Genomic DNA, 25,623 nt, shown 5'->3' with positions numbered 1-25,623 from the left:
TTGGATTTATTTTTGTGTATGGTGTAAGACAGTCGTCTAGTTTCATTCTGCATGTTGTTGTCCAGTGCTCCCAGCACCATTTGCTAAAGAGACTGTCTTTTTTCCACTGGATACTCTTTCCTGTTTTGTTGAAGATTAGTTGACCATGTATTTGTGGGTCCATTTCTGGGTTCTCTATTCTGTTCCATTGATCTATGTGTCTGTTTTTATGCCAATACCATCTGTCTTGATGATTACAGCTTTGTAATACATGTTAAAAGTCTGATATTTGGATGCTTCCAGCTTTAGTTTTCTTTTCCAACATTATTTTGGCCATTTGGGGTCTTTTGTGGTTCCATACAAATTTTAGGATTGTTTGTTCTAGCTCTGTGAAGAATGCTGGTGCTACTTTGGTAGGGATTGCACTGAATGTGTTGATTGCTTTGGATAATATTGAAATTTTAACAATATTTGTTATTCCAATCTTTAAGCATGGAATATTTTTCCATTTCTTTGTGTATCCTTCAATTTCTTTCATAAGCTACATGAAATTCACTTTAGATCCAAAGACACAAATAGGTTGAACAGATGGAAGAAGATACTCCATATAAATACTAACCAAAAGAGAGCTAAAGTAACTATACTAATATCAGACAAAATAGACTCTGAGTCAAAAACTGTTGCAAGAGACAAAAGACATTATACATTAATAAAAAATTCAATTTAGCAAAAAAAAAAAAATGATTATATATGTTCCAAACAACAAAGACCCACATTATATGAAGCAAATATTAACAAAATTGAAGGAAGAACTTCATTATGTCACTTTCAGTAAAACATGTAAACAGAAGATTAGTAAGGAAATAGAATACTTGAACAATAAAATAAACTAACTAGGCCTAACAAACAGAGTTCACTCCACCCAACAAAAGCAGAGAATACACATTCTTCTCAAGTGCACACAGAACATTATCCAAGATAGGTCACGTTAGGCCACAAGTCTCAATAAGGTTACAAAGACTGAAATCATTCAAAGTGTATTTTCTGACTATAATGAATAAAACTAAAAATTTGAGAAGATGCAGAATGTTTGTGTCTAATAAAAATGAGCCCACAGGTATTTCTGAAAATTAATAAGAATGGATACATCGGGCATTTAGCACACATTAGTCTAGATTGATAGCAGAGACAGAAGGGACTTGGAAATTGTATCCCTGGAGATGTTTTTAATTATAGCAACAGAAAGCCCAACTCAAATTGTCCTAAACACTGAAAGGAATTTAGTAGTAGATTATATTACTAAAACTATCCAGAGAAAAGACTTAAATTCTGGAATGGTTTAATCAGGACTTCAGCTACAGCTACATTTCTGGGCCATTCTCTTGTTTCAACCTCCTCTGTGAATGCATGTGATCCTTAGGCAGCTTCCCCGACAGCAGCAATTCTGATGTCTCATTCACCTGCCACACTGCCCACACAAGGTCTCAACAGAGCTCATTACAATGTTATCTCAACACTGAACATTAAGACACTGATGTTTCATAAGCCAAATTGCATCATATATCCATCCCTGAGCCAGACACAGGGAGCTCACTGATAAGTTTAGGTCAGACTGCACCCTAGGGGATGACTGTGACCTAACAGAGGAGGGGTGGAGAGGACTGTGGGAGGGCAGTTACAGTGTCCGTTACTGAGATCATCCAGTCTAACTCTTTTTGTTTTATACATAAAGCCAATCTAAAAATCAAAGCTCATTGATTTCCCAAATTTATAGTTTGTCAATTCTAGGCTAAGAACTGAACCACAGTCTACTGAAACTGGATATCAATCTCCTCCAAAGAAGGACATGGACTGAGGAAGAAAAACTGTGATGCCAGAAGCATTAAGTGGTCGGCAAGTATGGTGAGGTTACAATAGTTTACCCAGGGAAACAACAGAAATGAAGACTCAGAAACAGATTTCTGAATGAACTCCCCAGGAAGCTGGAATGGGTCTAAGATGAATAAATAAGTGAGGGGTAAATAGAAGCCAAATATGTAACATATACACATGAATTCAGAAAGGATCTTTGAAGTAATATATAAATAAAATTATGTACCCAAGAGGTGATCCCTCTCCTCCTGAGCTGAAGGTCAGACATGATTGAATTACAAGTTGGAGATAAGATGGGAAACCAGAGTGCAGAGAAGAGCCATCCACTTGATCAAACAGGGCAAGCATTCCTGTCCCTATTCTCCATTTACTATACTGAAATCTGTTGGTTGGTATCAGGGATCCATTTTACTGCAATGTACTTAAGCTACAGAGAAGGTCATGGAGCATTAGCTCCAGCCCATGTACGAGAGAATAAGGAACCAGAAAGGAAATGAGCAGTGGTTGGTGGGAATGTCAGGAGGGGAAGGTGGATGTGACACGTGAAATTCTTGGTAAACTAACTTAAAATAGTCTTTGGAACCAGTCATATGCAGAATTGGAGTTTAGGTGAAATTGACAGGATAATTAGAAACGTATTTGCACACTCCAAAAATTAGTCATGTGACAAACAGCCCAGTCTCGGTTAGACAAACAGATGATGATGAGATGTTGATTAGATGGATAGATCGGTAGATAGATAGATAGATAGATAGATAGACAGACAGCTGAAGAGACAGACTTACCTTTTCCTTTTCAAATTGAGGAGTGAGATGAGATGGAGAGAAGGAAAACTCATACAAGGAAAACTCAAGTCCAGAAAATATAAAGAAGTAAAAATGCCCAATAATGGAAGAATATGACCTAATCAATAAGGAAAGGTTTATAATTAAAACATCTGATTCAGCCTAGAACAACTGCAGTGGAATGGAGACAGTAACAGCTCTAGGTAAGAGGCGAGAAAAAAAAACAAAGGACAGGAATCAGGGTAGGTTGTTAGGAAGATCATCTCAGTAAAAAGTTCAGTTGCAACAAGTTCAGCCGGCTGATGACAATAGACAGCCTGGCATATGATAAAGGCGAAAAGGATTGTTAGCAACTTGGAGTAGTAGGAATTAAATAGGCAAAAGGGTGAAACAGGTGGAAACTGTCAAAACTACTAACCGCTGCCAATCCCTATACTATTCCTCTGCATACAAAACGTTTCCCACATTATCTCTGATCCCCATAAGAGTCTTAAAAAGAAAACTGTTTTAGTTTTCTGAATCTTTGGAAAAGTATGTGATTTAATCAACTGGGTGGCAATTTTAATTTTAGGAAATCCTAACATTTCACAGCATGGGAAAAACAAAAATGCATTTCACATTTCAGGCACAAATTTCTTGAAGAGTCAATATTTTATATGAAAATAGATAGGCTTTAGTTTAAAATCAGTTTAATCTATCATGAACTAAAGAAAAATAATATGTAGAGAACACATTTTTGGAATGACAAGTGTTTTTTGAGTGTGCTTGTGGATGGAAGTGTGTGCTCATGAATTCACATGTCATATAGAAGGTTGTATTCAAGGGCATGTATGAAAACTCCAAGGCAAAATCCTCATGAATTCCACCACTTTGTACCCCTTTAAGAAAGTATGTGTGATTTTAAATAAAAAGCAGTAAACTGGAAGGAAAATGTCCTGGAAAAAAACCTCATCTATCATTTATGAATATGCATTACAGCTATAGTTCAAAATACAGAAATCCTTATTCCAAATATTACAAAGACCTTTGGGTGGCCTCAGTAAACCTAGACAAACTTGATTTCTATAGATCTTTTAAGTAACTAATGGCAACTAACTGCACCACCTGTACACACAAACATGCACACACATACATGCATACACATACCGAGGAGACGCTTGGTCATTAGAAAAATTGCTAATCATCTGACCAACTTTTGGCAAATTACTGCTCAGCTATGTGGTTTACACTTCACCCAAATAAACTCTTGGTAGTTATTATCCCTCATTTCCACTCGTTTTTTTTTTTGTGTGTGTGTTCTTAAGATATGGCAGGGAGTATTTTAACAGAAATATCTGAATTGGTAGAATCCCAAAAGCTTCCTGGGTGAACTCCACTTCTTGAGGCCAGCATCCATGTTTTCAGTGTTAGGAATATTAAAGAGACTAGAGTCAGGGTGCCTGGGTGGCTCAGTCGGTTGAGTGTCTGACTTCAGTTCAGGTCATAATCTCACAATTTGTGGGTTGGAGACCCACATAGGGCTTTGCGCTGGACAGCACAGAGCCTGCTTTGGATTCTCTGTCTCCCTCTCTCTGTCCCTCCCCTGCTCTCTCTCACACATGCGCTCTCTCTCAAAAATAAATAACATTTAAAAAGAGATACTAGGAGTGCCTGGGTGGCTCAGTCGGTTAAGCATCTGACTTCAGCTCAGGTCATGATCTCGTGCTCCATGAGTTGGACCCCCAGGCTGGGTTCTGTGCTGACAGCTCGGAGCTTGCAGCCTGCTTCAGATTGTGTCTCGCTCTCTCTGTGCCATTCCCCCATTCATGCTCTGTCTCTCAAAAATGAATAAATGTTAAAAAAAATAAAATAAAAAGAAAGACTAGAGTCATGCCAACACCCAGGAATCATCAATGATCTCTTTTGAAACTCCAATCAAGCCTAGATCATAGGAAAGACTGGGACTGTGATACATAATGTGGTTGCCGTGGATCAGCTGGGAGGTAAGGGTATCAGTGGAGCTCTACATCAGCTTATTTTGTAGAAATAATGTTCTTGATCCATGGCACGTAGCTGTGTAGGTCAGTGAAGACAACAATGTATCCTGTTAGAATACATCCGGTTTCCCAAGACAAAATCCCTTGTAATTCACCGCCACATATGGCTGGTGCAGCTGTGACCACCTGCCAGATAGAGTACAGGAATGAGAACTTCCTTACCACCTTAGATTTCATACCTGAACAAAAATGAAAGCCACTATATTTGCCATGCAAAGGGGTCCAGGATATAAGAATCTAGTATGAAAGCTTCTTTCCAATGCACGAACTACCCTTATACCTCCCACTCATCCTTAGACAGATATTTCAAAGAACTATCTGGAAGACAGCTTTCCACTCCTCGAAAATCTATTTCTCTTGTCTCTATCACAGGGTGGAGAAGAGTGATCATTCTTTAGCCCCTTATTCTCTGAGCTCCTAGCCTACTGAAAAATCGAGATGGACCCTCAATGAAGGAGGAGAGACACAGAGACTGAGTTTATGCACAAATGAGGTAAGAAGACTTACCTGGCAGTGATCCTGACTTCCTAGCGTGGGTCCCATACAGAACATGTCTTCAAGGAGTTTTTCACCCAGCATTTTTTTGCAGTTTACATTAAAGTTCAATTGAGCCGTGACACTTTGCAGCTTACTATGTGAATTTCCTAAGCACAAGAAATAAAGAAGACTTTCATTCCCGTTTGCCTTTTCATAAGGCATCCTACCTCCTTCTCCTTCAAACCTTCTTCTCAGTAAGAATGGACTGCAGAAGAACTGACGGAACACACCATGGGTCAAACACATCCTTCTGCTCTGTTTATCATCTCTGAAAGATGATCAGCATCAAGGGATGGTTGGTGAGAAGATCAAACAAGATCTGAATCCAAGCTCTGTCATCACCAAGTTCATGATCTTGGATAATTAATTTCCCAAAGTCTTAGTTTCCTCTTTTATAAGGTATTAATCCCAAGAAAACTTATCTACATGATACGTGATGATGACTGTATAATATCTATAGGATGCTTAGTGCTTGGTAGGTAATCAGCGATCAGCAAATGGTAGTCATTATCATTGTAATTGATAACAATATCACTCCTGTTAGGTCAAGGGAAAGTAGGATTTTTTACCAATTTGCAAATTAAGATCCAAAGAAGTTAAAGAATGTGTTCATAAACCTACAATGAATGGTAGAACCAATACTCAAACATAGATCCCTGAGTTCCAGTCCCTGCAGGGTGTGCCAATGGGATACACACATGTAACACCTTGATCTAGGAATCGATTCTCAAGGCCCAAAAGATCATCTCTTCTCTTGTAGAAAGCCAATACCGCTCGTGCCATTTCTAGTTTTCCACATAGGCTTAGAAATCTGACACTAGGCCTCTAAGTTCCAATTCCTTCCCCTAATTCCTCAGAGATCTTGAAGATGTGAATATATCCAAGAACTATCTCTTCTTTTTGATAGTCACTCACCAATAAAGTCTTTAGTCTGTAACCAGGTGTGAATCAAGCAATCTTTAACTGCATTCTTGAGAGTAGGCAACTGAAACATATTGGTGGAGAAGAAAGTGAAAGGTACAGACAACTTTATCAGCATGAGGTCATTTTTAGGAGAGGTGGCAGTGAAGTTTGGGTGAATAATGATCTTCTCATAAGGTAAAATCTCCCCATGAAAGTCTCGAAGATTTGCGGAACTATCATGAAAGATGACCCAAAGATCTCTGGAAAATGAAAAAGAAAAAAAAAAGGATTGACACTCACAGGTCACAAGGCTAATAACCGCCCCCCCCACACACACACACACACAATTTCCTTCTATAGTAACCCATTTAATCTTTTCCTCTCATGTTTGCCCATTTGATCTTTTTTTTTTAATTTTTTTAATGTTTATTTTTGAGAGAGAGAGGGCGCGAGTAGGGGAGGGGCAGAGAGAGAAGGAGACACAGAATCCAAAACAGGCTCCAGGCTCTGAGCTATCGGCACAGAGGCTGACACAGGGCTCGAACCCACAAACCATGAGATCACAACCTGAGCCAAAGTCAGACGCTCAAATGACTGAGCCACCCAGTGCCCCTGTCCATTTGATCTTTTATATGTAGGTGCCACATGGGGTCATGCAGGTGATGCACTATACAAGTCAATGGGTTACCATTCACATAGACTATAATGGGGATGGTGCCTCCAGGAGTTAAGCAGTGCAATGGCTTGGGCTCTACTCTTAGCATAATTCTCGAGAGAAGCTCCAATTGAAGACCTAGAAACAGCGGAAAGAAGCATGCAAATGGATAGTCAAGGCTTTTATGAAAGTAGTAGGTTCTGTTAGGGAGGCTTCTTTGGGAGTTGGGGGAAACAGGAAATGTGAAATTGTAAAGAGGAAATGAGTAACAGCTTCGAGAGGTTAAATATTTTAAAGGTATGGAGGATCACCTGAACATACTATGCTTTACTCTTGTCTATCAAAACTGCTGGATTAACAGGGTCTTCTGGTAGATCTTTGGGAAAACAGTAGTCAAAGATCCTGGTTTTCCACTGAGATCCAGTTGAGATCCACTCTCACTAACATGGCTCAAAACCCTAAATTCAGGGGCACCTGGGTGGCTCAGTCGGTTAAGCGTCTGACTTTGGCTCAGGTCATGACCTCACAGCTTGTGAGTTTGAGCCCCACGTTGGGCTCTGTGCTGACAGCTCGGAGCCTGGAGGCTGCTTTGGATTCTGTGTCTCCCTCTCTCTTTTCCCCTTCCCTGCTTGTGCTCTCTGTCTCTCATAAATGAATAAACGTTAAAAAAAATTTTTTTTAACCCGAAATTCAGAATAGGGCACTCCTGTGAGGCCCCTGAATCAGTCACGCAGGGATTTCTCTAGCGACAACAGTGAGATAGGTACCACACTGGTACTGAGCATCAATTTTTGTTGTTGTTGAGCTCCCAAATGCTAAGTTTATATTGTCTCCTAACAACAGTACCATTTGTCTCTCAGTCTGTCTTTGTCGCCTTATGGACAGTTATCAGATAAAGTCTAAAGAGAGAGGACGGAAATAGGCCTGATAAATTCATCCTTCAGTCAATCCCAAGGACTGACAAGTTTAAAAGATCTCATCAGAGCAGCATCCTTTAGACAAATTTTGCTTGGCTCGCTTTTACAAGATATTATACATTATAAGGACTTTCCTTAGTTTTGTTGTGTTCCTGAGAACTACCACACTTAGTTTCATCTGCTTGGAGTGAAGGATTCTGCTAGGTGCTTAGATGGGGATGACTGGTCTTTGGCCAGGGTATCGTAACTGACTGTTATAGTTCTCATTGGATCATCTTAGTCTATTTGGTTCTTTGTACCAAACACATGCTCCCTTTGTGTTTAAATTCATGTGATAGCTCTCCAGTTGGCATAATTCCCCAAGGACAATAAGAAAGTACAGTCGCCCCTCAGAGGAACTTTTGACAAGAGCAAGGTTGTTCATTTGACAGATACATTAGAACAAAAGGGAAAGAAGCCTTCATGATAAGATTCTTTCTCTTTTATCTTTTAAATGAAAGATCACTTAATGACCCTCGTCCCTCCATTTCCATACCTTGGGAATTAATGAGTACTGGTGTTTTAATTATACAACTTAAATTATACAACTTCTACAACTGAACCTGGGTGGTTCAGTCAGTTAGGCATCCAATTCTTGATTTTGGCTCAGTGCATGATCTCACGGTTCATGGGTTCAAGCCCCACATCAGGCTCCACGCTGACAGTGCGGAGCCTGCTTGGGTTTCTCTCTCTCTCCCTCTCTCTCTCTGCCCCTCCCATGCATGTGCTCTCTCTCTCTGTCCCTCAAAATAAATAAACAAACTTTTTAAATCAGTTTTAGCAACTCTCTTGTGTGTCTTGTGTGTCAAATTGGCTTTTTCTGTTTCTAAGATTACTCTCCTTTCTTGCTGAAGGAAAGTCATTCATGTTTATAGTGTTGATTTAATAACTAAAACCAGTGCCCTCTAATATTTTATCCTTCCTCTATTTCTCTTTTTTCCTTCTGTTAAGAAATTTTGTGACTTATCATAAAATATATTTATAAGTAATTGCAGAAGTTTATATTTTAAAGAATTTATGATAAATAGATGATTCAGGCAAATTATAGTGAGTGCATTTCAGTTTAAGGCAGCTCTATGACATGTAAAACTAAACTATGGTGGAAAAACAAGAGAATAGTGGTTGCCTCTGACGGATATGGATGGACCATAATGAAGAAGAGGTATAAGAAAGGCATTCGGATATTGTTTAACTTTGAATTCTGTTACATTAAATTTCCATATTAAAATTTATAAAGCAATGACTAAAAGAATAGGACATGTGTATATTTGACAACAAAAATGAAAGAAGAATTAAAAGGTATCTGAAATATTAATCAAGTAAAAGGGCAAAAGCATTTTCACACAAATATAAAGAGTAGAAATTCAAAATAGGTAGAAGCAAGTCTGAGTATAATAATAATCAAAATAAATACAAATGGCATAAACTCATCAGTTAAAAGACAGAAATTACAAACTGTATTTTTAGAAATCCTGCTATATGTAAATAAAGAGATGTGCTTAAATAAAAAAGATACAGAAAGGCAGAAAAGTAAAGATGTAAAATGATATACCAGGACAATACTAACCAACCAACCAACCAACCAGGATTGGCATGTTAATATCTGATAAATACGCTCTAAGACAAACAATATTATCTATATGAGAGAAAGTAATGACATACAGTAATAGCCTTGATTTATTGGGAATGTACACAAAGTACCTACATTATAAATGTACCTAAATTTACATATATTTAATAAAATACCCTAAAAAATATTTTTTAAAAAAGTAATAAAGTTATAGGACTATTTTGATCAATCTACTAATACAGAAGAATATTTCAACTTAAATCTCTCAATTATTGATTTATTAAGCAAAAAAAAAAAAAAAAAAGTAAGGATACCAAAGACTTAAACTACACAATTGAAGTTTGATATATAGAGAGACTTCTACCCTAAAATTAGAGAGTATACATTCTTTCATAACATGGGGGGTTGCAAAAATTGACTTGATACTGGTCTGAAAAGCAAGTCCCAATTCTTTTCAGAGAATTAGTATCACATAGATCACACTCTCTGACCACAAAAACAATTAAAATAGAACCCAAAGAATTTTTTTTAATTTGGAAAGTTATCCCTCAAAATTTACCCCTCCATATTCTAAATTATGAATGAAAGATTTAATCATGAGGAAATTTTTAAAAATCATTTAGAATTAAAATAATAATGAAAATGGCCCTTTTCAAAGATGGCAAATAGAAAATCCACAGGAACATATATATAAATTACTAGAAACAGTAGGAGAATATAACAAAGCAACAAGCCATAGATCAATTTATGAACACCAATTACATTTCCATCATCACTAACAAGTAGAAAATATAATTTTCTGAAAGTACATCAATTAAAATATAATAGCAAAATATAAAGCACTTTAAGAATAAATTTAATAAGATATGTGCAAAACATGTATTCAGATAAAATAAATTTCTTGAAACGCGTTAAAGGGAAAGCTAAATAAGTGGAGAGATATGCCAGATCCATGGCTGGGAATAATCAATATTAGAAAAATATCAATTCTCCCCAGCTGATACAAAGAGCTAAAGCAATTCCAAATAAATCACAACAGAGTTTTTCATAAAGCTTGAAAAGTTATTTAAAAGAATACCTAAGTGTTTCTGATAAATAAAAACATGGTTGGCCTACCTTATCACACATCACAAATTATAATAAAGTCATAATTTTTAAGACACTGTGGAATTGGTCTATAATAAATAACCCAAAGGAGCAGTACAGAGACAGAGAGACCCAAAACAGACCCATGCAAAAATAAAGAATTTTGATAGATGTCAGAAGTGGTGTTGCAGGTTGTTGGAGAAAGAAGAGACCATTAGATAAATGACATGTGGATATTTAGCTTACTATGTTAAAAACAACAAAACTGGATCCCTACTTCATAGCATTCACAAAAATCAGTTCCAAATGATATAAATAAATATAAAATCAAGTCTTTAGAATCTCTAGAAATAACCTTAAAGAAATATCTTTCTGATCTTGATGTCATAAAGAATATTTTCAACCAGTCACAACACCCAACAACCACAAATAAAGATTGATAATTTGTGTTAAGTCATATTATAGTCAAATGAAGAGCTCTTATTAATCAAAATACACCATTAAAGAGAAGATCAAGCCACAAAGAAGATATTTTCAACATACGTAATTGACAAAAGAGTTATATCTAGGGCATTTATAGAAGTTTTACAAAGCAATTTTTTTTGAAAAGTCACAAAATGTTCAAAAAACATGAAAGAATATTTCCCAGAAGAAATATTAATAGCAGAAGGAAGAGGATGGAGAAGGACAAGGAGGAGGAGAAAAAAATAAGCCAATCATCGCTACTAATAAAGATAATAAAATTATGAGCATAACAAGAAATTTAACACAATCAGCAAAATAATAAAAAAGTTGGACAATACTCAATGCTGGAAAATGCTTCTAAATTGCTGGAGGATGTGTAAAGTGAACATTTGCATCCTCTATGACATCCAGAGATGTTGTTGCAGAAATACCGATATGTATGTATGTATATGTGTATATATATACATCTATATGTGTGTGTGTATTGCAGATATACATATGAGAATACCTTCCAAGGTACATGGTACAACTATGATTACAGTAACCATTCACAATAGCAGAAACCTAGAAATAACTCAAATGTCTACCAAGAAAAGAATGAACAAATTGTGATAGTCACATTTAAATATTATACTGTAATGAAAAATGAAATATAATCATATCCCTAACATTTTGGATGAATCTTAAAAACATTAAGAATTATTTGCAAGGTCAGGGTGCCTGGGTGGCTCAGTCAGTTGAGCATCGACTCTTGATTTCTGCTCAGGTCATGATCTCACTGTTGGGGAGTTCGAGTCCCGCAACGGGCTCTGTGCTGACAGTGCAGAGCCTGCTTGGGATTCTGTCTCCCTCTCTCTCTGCTCCTCCTCTGATCACTCTTTTTCTCTCTCTCTCAAAAATAAATAAATAAATATTTTTTTAAAAAAAGAGTGACCTGCAAAGTTATTTTTGCCTATACGTAAGGTATCATATTACACCGTATTACTTTTCCTTTTGGGACATGTCAAACATAAGAATGTGGAACATTCCTTAGTCAAGTTGTATCTGAGTAGCTGAACTCCCTTTTACCATGATAGTCCTAGAATTTCTTGACCACAAAGTTTTTAGAATTCCCACAAGAAGTGCGGAGGCCCAGCCTCGGAGCCTTGGAACAGAGTGGATGGATCCCCATCACTTACGGTAAGAAGCAGTGTGCAGCCGTCAACACCCACTGAGGGGCAATCAGAGTCCCCACACAGGACCGATAACTGGAATTCAGGTAAAATAAGTAGAGAAGGTGATTTAACCCTTCTATGTCTTCACTAACAAATGAAACACCACCTGGAAGACAGAAGAGAATCAAGGGATATAAACTGGCTAACTAAAGAGAACTCAAGGTGCTTATAGAGATTTCAGAATGCTGGTATCAGTTAATATAAATATTTACCACTTATTAATCACTTAGCCCCTACTCTATGGTACTAGAGAACCATAATGTACAAAACACTGTATTAAAGTACTTGGTGTACTTTTTAATTTTTTTTTATTTTTCACAGGAAAAAAAAACTATAGGGTGTATAAATTTTATATTATCTTACAGATTAAGAATTTATTGAAGAGAGAGTCTTTTCCACATTGAATATTCTAGTCTTCTTTGTCATAGATTAATTGACCATATAATCATGGGTTTATTTCTGGGCTCTCTATTCTGTTCCAGTGATCTATGTGTTTTTGTGACAGTACCATACTGTTTTACTGTACAGCTTTGTAGTACGACTTGAAACCTGGCATTGCGAGGTCTCCAGCTTTGTTGTTCTTTCTCAAGATAGACAATATAATGGAATATTAGGCAGCCATAAAAAAGGATGTGATAGTGCCATTTGCAATGATATGAATAGACCTAGAGGGTATTATGCAAAGTGAAATATGTCAGACTGAGAAAGACAAATACCACATACGTGGAATCTAAAAAAATCTGATAAACAAACAAAAAAGAGAAATAGGCCTATAAATACAGAGAACAAACTGATGGTTAACAGAGGGCAGGGGGATGAGGGGATGGAAAAAAAGGGCGCAAGTTTCTATAGAATGAATAAGTCATGGGAATACAGTCCATGATATTCTAAAAGCTAGTATGGTGCCAGATGGTAACTATAATTATGGTGAGCATAGTATAATGTATAAACTCATGGAATCACTGAATCACTATGCTGTAGACCTGTAATGTTGTGTGTCAACTGTATTCAATTTTTTTATTTAAATAAAATTAGCACACGAGGTCATACAACCAGTGAATGATGGTTGGTTCAAGGATTCAGACTTCAGTCCATGTGATTCCAAATCCCATTTATGCACTTCTCTTCTACAGGACCTCCCTGCCTCTCCTCACCCAGTTTGCTGCTTTCCAGAGTGACTTAGCTCATTTCTAACCTTCCAAAGGCTTAAGGATTCTTGGCTGTATCCACAGTCAAGCAATGCAGCCTTTCCTATAGCTCCCTGATTTTTCCTACTGGTTGACTACAGGGACACTCTGAGACCAGTCATCATAACTCCTGCAGGAAAAAAAAAATAAGTAATTAAAAATAAAACTTTAATTCTGGCAAAAGAATATAGGGAGAGATACTCTATACAGACACTGAAGTATAGTACACTACTTATCCTCTGGAAACAGATGCCTTGATTCAAATTCGGGCTGTATCCTTAGTAGTATGGACTTGAACAAATTATGTAGATCCCTATGTTAATTTCCTTACTTGTACACTGAGATCATAACAACTTCTTTCCTAGGGTTTCTGTGAGAAATAAATGTGGTAATATATGTAAATTGTTTGGAAGAATGTTTCATGTATAATGTGTGTTCAGTAAATGTTATTTCTTACTAATTCAGCTTCAAGTATATTTTAATGTTGAGAAAGTGCAAAACAATGTTCAAAACGAGACAAAGACAAAGCCCTTTCATGATCCCCAAAATGACTAAACATCAGCTATTAACTGATACATCTTTTCTTTGCATTATTGCTATTATCAGTGACAGCTCTATTTTAATCCTCCACTTCCTTAAAAAAACCTTTTGAGAAACCCAATTCTGAACTGATCCCATTTCTCTAAATCCATCTTCAAAATTATCCAGCATAAGCTCAAACCCTGTAAGATGCCCCTCCCATCTGGGGCACTTCTGAGGTTCTCTGGAGTATGTTCTTCCCACTGCATAATGAAAAAAAAAACCTCACTATTCTCATTATTGCTGTGTTCTTGGTGCCATTTGGTTGATGGGTACAACAAAGGCAGATTAAATCCTGCTTTCTCCAGTTTAGGAACAGCAGGAAAATAGAAAACTATTTTTTAAGTTTTTATTTTAATTCCAGTTAGTTAATATACAGTGCTGTCCGTTCTGAGTGTACAATATAGTAATTTAACACTTCCATACAACACCCAGCGCCCATCACAACAAGTGCACTCCTTAATCCTTATCACCTATTTCATCCATCCCCCCGCCCACCTCTCTTCCAGTAACCATCAGTTTGTTCTCTATAGTTAAGAGTCTGTTTCTTGGTTTGCCTCTCTTTTTTCCTCTTTGCTTGTTTGCTTTGTTTTTTAGATACCACACATGAGTGAAATCATGGTATTTGTCTTTCTCTAACTTATTTCATTTGGCATAATACTCTCTAGCTCTATCAACATCATTGCATATGGCAAGATTTCATTCTTTTTTATGGCTGAGTAATATTCCATTGTGAATATATATCACATCTTCTTTATCCATTTATCGGTCAATGGATACTTGGATTGCTTCCATAGTTTGGCTATGGTAGATAATGCTTCTATAAACATTGGGGTGCATGTATTCCATTCAACTAGCAGATGTGCTAGATCACAGGGTAGTTCTGTTTTTAACTTTTTGAGGAACCTCCATACTGGTTTCCACAGTGACTGTACCAGTTTGCATTCCCACCAGCAGTATAAGAGAGTTCTTTTTTTCCCACATCCTCACCCAACACTTGTTTATTTTGTTTTTGATTTTAGCCATTCTGACACATGTGAGGTGATCTCATTGTGGTTTTGAGTTGCACTTCTCTGATGAGTGAGGTCGAGCATCTCTTCATGTATCTGTTGGCCATCTGTATGTCTTCTTCTGACAAATGTCTACTTATGTCTTCTGCCCATTTTTTAATTGGATTATTCATTTGGGAGGGGTACTAAGTTTTATAAGTTCTTTATATATTTTGGGTACTAATATCAGGTATCAGGTATGTCATTTGCAAATATTTTCTCCCATTCAGTAGACTGCCTTTTACTTTTGTTGATTATTTCCTTCACTGTGCAGATGCTTTTTATTTTATGAAGCCCCTATAGTTTATGTTTACTTTTGTTTCCCTTGCCTCAGGGGACATATCTAGAAAAAAGTTGCTATTGCCAATGTCAAAGACCATTTTTATGGCTTCAGGTCTCACATTTAGGTCTTTAATCCATTTTGAATGGTTTTTTCTTCAAGATTGCTTTGGCTGTTCAGGTCTTTTGTGGGATTTTAGGATTCTTTGTTCAAGTTCTATGAGAAATGCTATTGATATTTTGATAAGGATTGCAATAAATGCGTAGATTGCTTTGGGTAGTGTAGACATTTTAATAATATTTTTCTTCCAATCCATGAGCATGGAATGTCTGTTTCTTTGTGTCATCTTCAATTTCTTTCATCAGTGTTTTATAGTTTTCAGAGTACAGGTCTTTCACCTCTTTGGTTTGGTTTATCTTAGGTATCTTAAGGGTTTTGGTGCAGTTGTAAATGGGACTGATTCCTTAATTTCTCTTTCTGCTGCCTCATTACTGGTATATAGAAATGCAACAGATTTCTAAATGTTGATTCCTATTTCAGTTTTGGATATGTTTCTAGGAATTTATCCATTTCTTCTAGGTTATCCAATTTGTTTGCATAGTTTTTCATAATATGCTCTTACAATTGTTTGTATTTCTGTGATGCTGGTTGTTATTTCTCCTCTCTCATTTGTGATTTTATTAATTATCAATTTTATTAATTTTTTCAAAGAACCAACTCCTGGTTTCATTCATCTGTTCTATTTTTGTTTTGTTTTTTAGTTTCTACATCCTTCATTTCTGCTCTAATCTTTGTAATTTCCTTCCTTCTGCTGGCTTTAGGCTTTGTTTGTTGTTCTTCTTCTAGCTCCTTTAGGTGTAAGGTTAGGTTGTTTATTTGAGATTTCTTTTGCTTCTTGACGTAGACCTGTATTGCTACATATTTCCCTCTTAGGACTGCTTTTGCTGTATCCCAATGTTTTGGACTGTTGTGTTTTCATTTTTATGTGTTTCCATATATTTTTAAAATTTCTTCTTTGATTCTCTGGTTCAGTTTTAGTAGCATGTAGTTTAACTTCCATGCATTTGTAGTCTTCACAAATTTTCTTGTGGTTGAATTCTAGGTTCATAATGTTGTGGTCAAAAAAAGGTGTACCATATGATTTCAATCTTTTTAGTATTTATTGAGGCCTGTTTTATGACCTAACTTGAGACCTATTCTGGAGAATTTTCCATGTGCACTTGAAAAGAATGTGTATTCTGCTGGTTTAGGATGGAATATTCTGAATATATGTTATATCCATCTGGTCCAGTGACATTCAAAGCCACTGTTTTCTTGTCTATTTTCTGTTTAGATGCTCTATCCATTGATGTAAGTGGGGTGTTAAAGTCCCTACTATTATTGTGTTATTATCAATCAGTTCCCTTATGCTTGTTATTAACTTTTACATATTTGGGCGTTTTCATGTTGGAGGCATAAATATTTATGATTATTAGATCTTGTTGGATTGTCCCCTTTAATATTATATAGTACCCTTCTTTTATCTTGTAACAGTCTTTGTTTTAAAGTTTAGCTGGTCTGATATAAATATTGCTACTCCGTGCTTTCTTTTGACCTCCATTTACATGATAAATGTTTCTCCACCCCCTCACTTTCAATCTGCAGGTGTTTTCAGGTATAAAATGAGTTTCTTATAGGCAGTATATAGTTGTTTTTTTTTTAATGTTTATTTGTTTTTGAGAGAGAGAGTGACAGAGTGCGAGTTGGGGAGGGGCAGAGAGAGAGGGAGACACAGAATCCGAAGCAGGCTCCAGGCTCTGAGCTGTCAGCACACAGCCCAACGTGGGGCTTGAACTCATGAACCATGATATCATGACCTAAGCCAAAGTCAGACACTTAACCGACTGAGCCACCTAGGCACACCTAGTTGGGTCTGTTTTTAAATACATTCGTACACCTCTGTCTTTTGATTGGAGCATTTAGTCCACTTACATTCAAAGTAATTATTGATAGATATGTATTTACTGCCATTTTATTACTTGTTTTGTTATTGTTTCTGGAGATTTTCTCTGATCCTTTCTTGTCTTTGTCACTTTGTTCTAATTTGGGTTTCTCTTGCTTTGTCAATTTATGTTTCTGGGTCCTAGGGTTTTCACCTATAGACGATAAGTAGCGAAGGAACAATGATGTGTACAATATCCCCCACCATCTGGGACAGTGTCTGGCACATGGTAGGAACTCAAAATGTATGAGTGATTGGAGTAAAATTCACCTTGTATGCAGGGATCCACTGGGAGGCTCTGAAATTAATGAAATGGTTTTCTGAATCCATAAGTGAAGCAACCGTCATCAGAAGACTAAGACCTAATGTTATGTATATGTGTGTGTACTTTTTTCCCAAATTCATATATGCATGCATTTATTTAAAAAAATATTTCCTGAATATCTACTATGTGCCAGGCAACATATTTGATGTTAATATAAAAGGGTATTCAATAGAAGTAGACTTTGCCTTCATGAAATGAGGGAGGGAGACAATAAGCAAATAAACACATCAATAGATAGCTATAAGTTGGATGAGATAGAATGTTCCATGAGAAAGAATAAGAAGAGAGGGTAAACAAAGGATCTAATTTAGTTTGGGTGGGCAAAAAAGTACTTGCTGGGTAAGTGACAGGTAATCTGAGACAGCAAAGATGAGAAAAACCAGCCATGGGAAGAGCAGAAGAACGAGCTTTTCCAGAACTGCGTGTGCAAAGGCTCAAGGATGGGAAAGAACTGGGAAATGCTCAGGAGTCTGAAGAGAGCCAAAGAAATTGAAGCCTAGTGGGAGAGGAAAAGATTGGCCTAAGAGGATCATTGAGAGGAGGATTTTATTCTAAGTGTAATAAAAAATCTATTAAAGAATTTGAATGTACAGAAGTCATGTGATCCAATTATTTTTTTAAAAATCACTGGATTTAAAAAAAATCACTGGATTTTTATTAGAAATGGATTATAGAAACAGTCGCGCTTACTGAAGTGACCTGGCAAAAAGTGATGTGCCTTGCACTGAAGTAGCAGTGGGGGAGTTGGAGAAGAGCATCTAAGTGGATGGATGGACATAAGACCTATTTCAAAAATAAAACTGACAGGAAATCCATTTAAACAGTATTCTGATAATAAGATACACATTGCTTTAACAAAGATTATCTACCTTCTCTTTACATAAGTATTCAATCAATAATTATCATTAAAAGATTCAAAATAGGGGTGCCTAGGGGCGCCTGGGTGGCGCAGTCGGTTAAGCGTCCGACTTCAGCCAGGTCACGATCTCGTGGTCCGGGAGTTCGAGCCCCGCGTCGGGCTCTGGGCTGATGGCTCAGAGCCTGGAGCCTGTTTCCGATTCTGTGTCTCCCTCTCTCTCTGCCCCTCCCCTGTTCATGCTCTGTCTCTCTCTGTCTCAAAAATAAATAAACGTTAAAAAAAAATTAAAACAAAACAAAACAAAACAAAACAAAATAGGGGTGCCTGGGTGGCTCAATCAGTTGAGCATCTGACTCTTGATTTCAACTCAGGTCATGATCCCAGGGTTGTGGGATCAAGCCCTGTGTCAAGCTCCATGCTGAGAGTGGAGCCTACTTGCTTACTTGGGATTCTCTCTCTCTTTCTCTCTCTTTCCTTCTGCTCCTCTCCCCCACTTGCACTATAAGTAAGTAAGTAAGTAAGTAAATAAATAAATAAATAAATAAACAAATAAATAAATAAATAAATAAATAAATAAATTTTAAGACTAAAAGGGGTTCTCATGCTCAGAAAAGTTGAGAACCATTGACACAGAAAATCTTCACGTTCCTTCACTCTAAGATATTCCAGTGTATAAATCTAAGTCCTATTTAATTCCCACAATCTATCCCTGACTGCAGACCTTCTCTGGTTGGCCTTTAAGAAGTATGCACTACACTAGCTCCTTCTTACCTGCAGCAACAAGACAGAGCTCCTTCAAGCCACAGGGACTTCCAAGGAAAGCTGAGGAACACATTTTCTCCTAATATACCTGGCTGAGCCCCCAACTAAATATGGGTCATTTACTCTAAAACTTCTCAGATTTCTTTCCACCAAACCCCTGGTGCCCTAACTCACTCTTGACTGAGCTTTACAAAGTCACTGATTCTAAGAATGTGCTAGAAACTTACACATTGCCTCCTTTCCTTCCATTCCAATCGGTCCTTGCCTATTTTACCTTCCCTCTCTACCTGAGTCAGATTCCTTTATTCATCATTTTAATGATATTCTTATTACTCTTCAGAACTCCCTTGTCCTAATGTCCTTGAGTCATACTTCAACTGGGCAAATCTTAACTCCATATTCATGCAACATCTGCCTCCACTGCGTCTGCAGCTTTAACTTTCTTAACTTGCCACAGACATAGAACACATTAACTACCTCCTCCTCCTAGAAACAGCTCCTCTGATGGTGTATATTACACTTTTATTTTCTCCTGCCTCATAAGGTACTTTACTGGGCTCTCCTCTTCCAGCAGCCCCTAAAGCATTAGAGCTCACCTTTCCATTTGATCCAAGAAGGAGTAGCCCCATTCCCCCCAGCTCTTCAGTTCCTCAACTGAAAGCCCCTGCACAACAAACACAACAAACAAAGACAGAAAGACTCTGAATAATGGAAAGAAGTAAGGGGACTGCCTAAGGAACCTGGGGACTTAAGGAACAGCCTAACACCAACTTCCCTGGGTATACTCATCAAAATTAAAAACAATTGCTTTATAAAAGACCCTCTGAAGACAGTTTAAAGACAAGTTATAGACTTGGAAATATATGTGCAAACCTCCTAGCTGAGAAAAGACTTGTATCTGACCTATATACATACTCTCAGACTCAACAGTCTGATTAGAAAATAGGAAAAAGACAAGAAAAAACGCTTCACTAAAGAAAATATCCATGAGGTAAACAGGCATATGAAGAGATATTCAACATCCCCAGTCACAGGAAAAATAAACATTAAAATTTCAATGAGGTACTACTATGTATCTAACAGAACAGCTAGTATGAAAAATAGTGCAATTTGGTGACAACACCAAATGCTGGCATGGAGGTAGAGAAAATAGGTCACTTATACATTGTTGGTGAGAATCTAAAATGGTGAAGCCAACCTGAAAAACAATATGCTATAAAACTAAACATACAATTACCATATGGCAGAAACTGCACTCTTGGACTTACATCCCAGACAAACAAAAACTTACTATCACACAAAAATGCAGCAGGTTTAGGGGCGCCTGGGTGGCACAGTCGGTTAAGCGTCCGACTTCAGCCAGGTCATGATCTCGCGGTCCGTGAGTTCGAGCCCCGTGTCAGGCTCTGGGCTGATGGCTCAGAGCCTGGAGCCTGTTTCCGATTCTGTGTCTCCCTCTCTCTCTGCCCCTCCCCCGGTCATGCTCTGTCTCTCTCCGTCCCAAAAATAAATAAACGTTGAAAAAAAAATTAAAAAAAAATGCAGCAGGTTTATTCTTAAAAGTTAAAACCTGAAAACAACCTAGATGTCCTTCAATGGATGAATGATTAAGCAAACCAGAGTACATCCATTCCACAGAATAATAGTAATAAAAAGAATTAATAGTTAATATACACACATCTTGGACAAATCTCTAGGGGATTATGCTAAATGAAAAGAGCCAATCCTAAAATACAACATACTGTATGATTCAATTTGTGTAATATTCTTGAAACAAGAAAATTACAGAAATGGAGAACACGTTAGTAGTTGCCATGGGTTAGGGAAGGGGACGGCGTGGAGGAGGGAGAATGAAATGGTGTGTGGGTAGAAGGGCAATAGGAAGGAGGCTCTGCTGATGGACTGTTCTGTGTCCTGAAAATGGTGGTGGATGCACAGACCTATACGTGTGAAGTTGTACAGATTTAAATACACACACACACACACACACACACACACACACACACACACACAGGTAAAACTGGGGAAAGTTGAATAAACTCTGTGGATCATACCAATGTTACTCCCATGATCTGCTACCGTGCCATAGTTACACAAGATGTTACCATGGTGGAAACTACAGGAAGGACACGTGGGACTCCTCTGTACATTTCTTGCAACTTCCTATAAATGCATAATTACTTCAAAATAAAAATTTTAAACCAAGAAAGGCAACTGGAATTCTTCATAGTTCTGTCTTTTACACATTTCTTTTCTGTAAATTCTTTTCAAGTAATCTTTTTCACTCATTCCTATGAATTCAAATCCTTTCAAAATTCCCAAATTCCCAAATCTGTATCCCAGCTCAGACTCCTGTCGTGAGTTCCCGACCCTTGGATTCAGGTGGACATCTCCATTTGATATCTCAAAAGCACTTCAAACTCAGTATGTCAAAAATGTAATTTGTCTTCTTCCCCAAATGCCTCCTTCTTTTCCAGTGTTCCCTATTTCAGTAAATTTTACCACCATTCACCCAACCAGAAATCTGGATGACACCCTTTACTTTTTCCTACCCTTCATTCCTCACATTCAACTGATCACAACTTCTATCTCCTTGTTACCTCCGGAATCCTTTTACTTTCTTACATCCTCACTGCCACCACCCTAGTCTACTCTGTTGCCCTGAGAGTTGCAACAGTCTCTTAAATCTCTCCCCAGATCTCTCCCACCCACAACCCATATCTCTACTCAAATCCATTCTCCTACTGAAGTCACATGAATATTTTACAATCATAAATGTGGTAATATAACTCTCATATTTAAAACTCTTTAAAGGATTCCTATTATACTCAGGATCATTTCTAAAATTAAGGCTAAAAGACCCTCTACTATATGATTCTTAATCTACTTCCTTCCTCTGTGCTCCAACCACACAGATGGGCTTTTGGTTAAACATGTCACACCTCATGACCTTCACACTTACTGGCTCCTCTATCTAAAACGACCTACCCAGGCCCTACCCAATTAACTTGGTTAACTCCACTCAGTCCAACATAGGTATAGGAATCACGGCATGTCATTAAAAGATACATATTTTTCTCATGTTGCACATACAGAAACTGAGGTTCAGAGAGGTTAGGGTATCTGTCCCTAACTAGGTAAGAGAGCATAAATGCCTAATTACAGAGCCATACCAACTTCATTATGGGCATGTTATAATTACTCTGTGCCTTGGTTTCCTCATCAAAAAAAAAAAAATGACAGCAATAATACTTATGGCACAAAGTTGTTTTAAGAATTAAATGGGTTAGAGGCACCTGGGTGGCTCACTCGGCTCAGCGACTAACTCTTGATTTCGGCTCAGGTCATGATATCAGGGGTTCGTGGGTTTGAGCCCCCTGTGGGGCTCCTGGGATTCTCTCTCTCCCTTTCTCTCAGCCCCTCCCTGCCTCCTGTGCTCCCCTGCACAAGCATGTGCACTAGCACTCTCTCTTTCTCTCTCAAAAATAAATAAATAAACTTAAAAAAAGAATTTAATGAGTTAACACGTAAAGAGCAGTGTCTATTATATAAGCACTATATAGGTATATGTTTTTATGGTGGCGGCAGTGATGGTGATTATTATTATTATTATTATCATTGCACATTACATTTAAACCACAAAGGGCAAAAGTGACATTTTCCTTTTGAACCCTACAGCAGAATACCTGCTGCTTTGTTTCCTACGTGTTTTATAAGTTCCTATACACCCTTCCAGGCTCCTATCTCCACCTTCCTTTCCGGATTGCCTCCATGTTTTAGCCCAAGAACTTTATCATACATTGAGAGGAGATTTGAATCCCAAAATAAAAAGTTTTACTTAGGTCCTACAAATGACTGAGGCTGTACAGAAAAGGAGTAATGTATCCTCCCCCTCCCAAACTTGCATGCCCTTGACCCTCCGGCTCTCCTCCCCGACACAGCTCCATAGCCTCACCCCCAGACAGCGTCCTAATAGACGACAGCATCCTAATAACCGTGACAAAGAGATCCCTTCGGTCACTCACCAGTCACCATCAGCAAGGTTAACAGGATACGATTCATGCTGATGTCTGAATCCTGCGCTGAGGATATGGATGGAAACTAACAGGCACAAGACAGGGACAGAACTTATGCCCTGCTTGGGGATTCTGAACAGCAGGTGAAGAAGGTGCAGGCAGATCCGAGGATACGGATTCTACAGAAGTCTATCATCTAGGGGCATCTCCTTCCACTCTGGACCCTCAGTGTGAAAGCGGGTTCATCAGTCGCAGCCGCCCACCTCTGTCAGTAGGCACGGAAACCTCAGTCTGACGAGGCCGGCCCTATGGGAAGATGAGCAGGGATCTGAGCTTTATCCACCTCATCTAGGGAAAAGAATTCCAAAGCAGGCGTCAAGCAGACCTTCTGTGGAGTTCAAATTCATCCCAAGTTTCTCCCCTGGCCTCTCAGTTCTTTCCACTGGTCCCTTCCCCACAATGTGTGACTAGCATCCCTCCTTCTACATGTCCCATTGACCCCTTTCCTTTCCGGGCCACTCTGATGAAGCAGAGCTGAGTCCCACCCTTCTGTGTGACATTGACCCCCTCCCCTCTATGCAGGTGATGCCCAGACCACCCCTCCTCAGAACTGCTTGACTTGCGCAGGTCTTGTCTCACAACCACAGACACCATTTGAATAAAAGTTCCCAATCAATATCAACACAAGTGGTTCTTGTCAGATCTCTAAATCTGTTATTACACTGCCCTCCTGGCTGCAGCTCTCTCTCTCTCTCTCTCTCTCTCTCTCACTCGCTGTCTCTCTCTCTCATTCTCTCCTTTCTCTGTAGCTGCCTTTTTCAAATTGATTTTTGGTGGCAGAATATAAGAAGAATATTACCTAAACAGAAAATCAGTCAGATGGCAAAATGCAACACTACAATTAGAGTCTCTATAAACCTGATGGTTTGTGGAATGAGGGACAGATATGTCCCCATGTGTACACAGAATCTGTGATAATACCAATAAGGAACTTCATAACAAAAAATTACGAACATATGAGGAAATATTTAATATCTCACACACACACACACACACACACACACACACACACACACACACATACACCCATCCATCCCTCCATAGAATTCTAAAATTATTTTTTCAAAAAGAAGCTCAAAGAACAATGTCCATATCAGATATCAGTATCCTAAAACAAAAAAGGAAAAAATAAATGGGATTAGCAAACTGCAGAGAGCATTCAAAGGCTAATGTTAAAAAGGTATTAGTATTGAAACAAGAAAACCTGCAACTGAAAGTGGTTTGGTAGGCCTGGAGAAAAGTGTGTGGGGTAGGTGGGTGGGAGAGGGGAGGCAGAGAGAAGCTGAGCAGAGAGGACTGAAGAGGACAAAATGGGATGAGGATCAAGGGAGGCCCCTAAAGCATGCTGGGGGATTATGCTACTGGCAGCAGGGAACTACTGAAGAGTTTTTAAAAGGAGACTGGCATGATCTCATCTGCATTTCAGGGGGAAAAAACAATTCTGAGTACAAAAGAGAAGGCCAAGTTGAGCAACACTAGATGGGCATATACAGGAGTTCAAGCACAACAAGATGATGGCCTAGATCAGGATGACAGCAGTGAGGATGGAAAGATAAGGATGGATTTAAGAGACATCTGGAAGTAGGATGGTTTGAGGTTGAGTGGTCAGAAAGAGAGAGAAATCAAACAAACGGAAGGCGGAGTTATCTCCTAAAATAAGAAAAACAGGCAAAGAATGCATTTAAAAGGCTGGAGGCATGAAGGGTTAACTTTTGACATGCTGAATCTCAAGATCTCAGGGAGCTAAAGCAGATGCAAAAAAAAAAAAAAAAAAAAAAAAAAAAAGGTTTCCAGGAGGCAGTTGTATCTGTGGGACAGGTGGTCTAGGCTGGAGATACTAATTTGAGACTCTTAGACCGGTAGCTGTCCCCAGTAACAGCCTCCTCCAGAAAATCTGTTGTTTTTGGAAAGGACCCAAACTCCCTTCCTGGTCCATAAACTCTGCAAAAAATCTAGGACAAACAACGTCAGAGTAAAGAATATCTCTTTCTCAACTTTTCACCTGTGCTAACTACTCCTACCCTCGCCAACAGAAAACCTTCCATAGCTCCATCCTGTCTTTGAACCTCAAGCATATTTCATAACGAAGCCCTATTCTCAGGGAACTTGCGTGATGGAATGGACCTTTCAAGGTCTAGGAATGCTAGTTGATTAGCCGAAGCCTGGAGGATATAGTTGAAAAGCTGTGTGTACCCAATAAGGAGATCAGGATTCTACTTCTATCTTTCCAATCATGTGTGACTTTGAGAAAATGACTTAAATTCTGTTTCAGTTCGGCCACCTACAGATCAAGAAAAAAACCACCCCAGCCCTGTCTCCTCTTTGCAGGTTGTTGTACCACTGGAATGAGATTATGGGTTTAAGAAACCCTGAAGGATTAGAGTGGCACAAAGTATAGTAATTTTACAAATCTCAGACTGACCTGATACAAAATCCCCATGGACAATGTCCATACAGAAGTAAAGAA

At 38.2% G+C, this 25,623-nt stretch overlaps 1 protein-coding gene and 1 long non-coding RNA gene across 4 annotated transcripts in view; one reads left to right on the top strand and one right to left on the bottom strand.

The window, feature by feature from the left end:
* LOC123606985 (serine protease 58-like) overlaps positions 1 to 23,642 on the bottom strand; it is a 79,003-nt gene extending 55,361 nt beyond the window's left edge. For 2 of the 3 annotated variants that reach the window (XR_006716597.1, XM_045495934.1), the window contains exons 1-4: positions 23,106 to 23,642; positions 12,023 to 12,164; positions 6,125 to 6,372; positions 5,180 to 5,316 (exon numbers count right to left, since the gene is read on the bottom strand). Coding sequence is in view for 2 of the 3 variants with exons in the window: in XM_045495934.1 (XP_045351890.1) it covers positions 5,180 to 5,316; positions 6,125 to 6,372; positions 12,023 to 12,164; positions 23,106 to 23,142 (564 nt within the window). In the remaining variant the exon portion in view is untranslated. Of the gene's footprint in view, positions 1 to 4,503; positions 4,799 to 5,179; positions 5,317 to 6,124; positions 6,373 to 12,022; positions 12,165 to 23,105 lie in introns of those variants that run through there. The other variant, XM_045495933.1, reaches the window with a different exon arrangement.
* Positions 1,783 to 5,289, top strand: LOC123606987. The gene is made up of 2 exons (XR_006716598.1): positions 1,783 to 1,881; positions 5,045 to 5,289. It is a non-coding gene; the product is annotated as an uncharacterized LOC123606987 (long non-coding RNA).
* Positions 23,643 to 25,623: the final 1,981 nt, after the last annotated feature.

The sequence above is a fragment of the Leopardus geoffroyi genome, chromosome A2 (genome assembly GCF_018350155.1).
Source record: "Leopardus geoffroyi isolate Oge1 chromosome A2, O.geoffroyi_Oge1_pat1.0, whole genome shotgun sequence".
NCBI classification, from domain to species: Eukaryota; Metazoa; Chordata; class Mammalia; order Carnivora; family Felidae; genus Leopardus; species Leopardus geoffroyi.
This window is presented reverse-complemented; position numbering and strand designations above follow the sequence as displayed.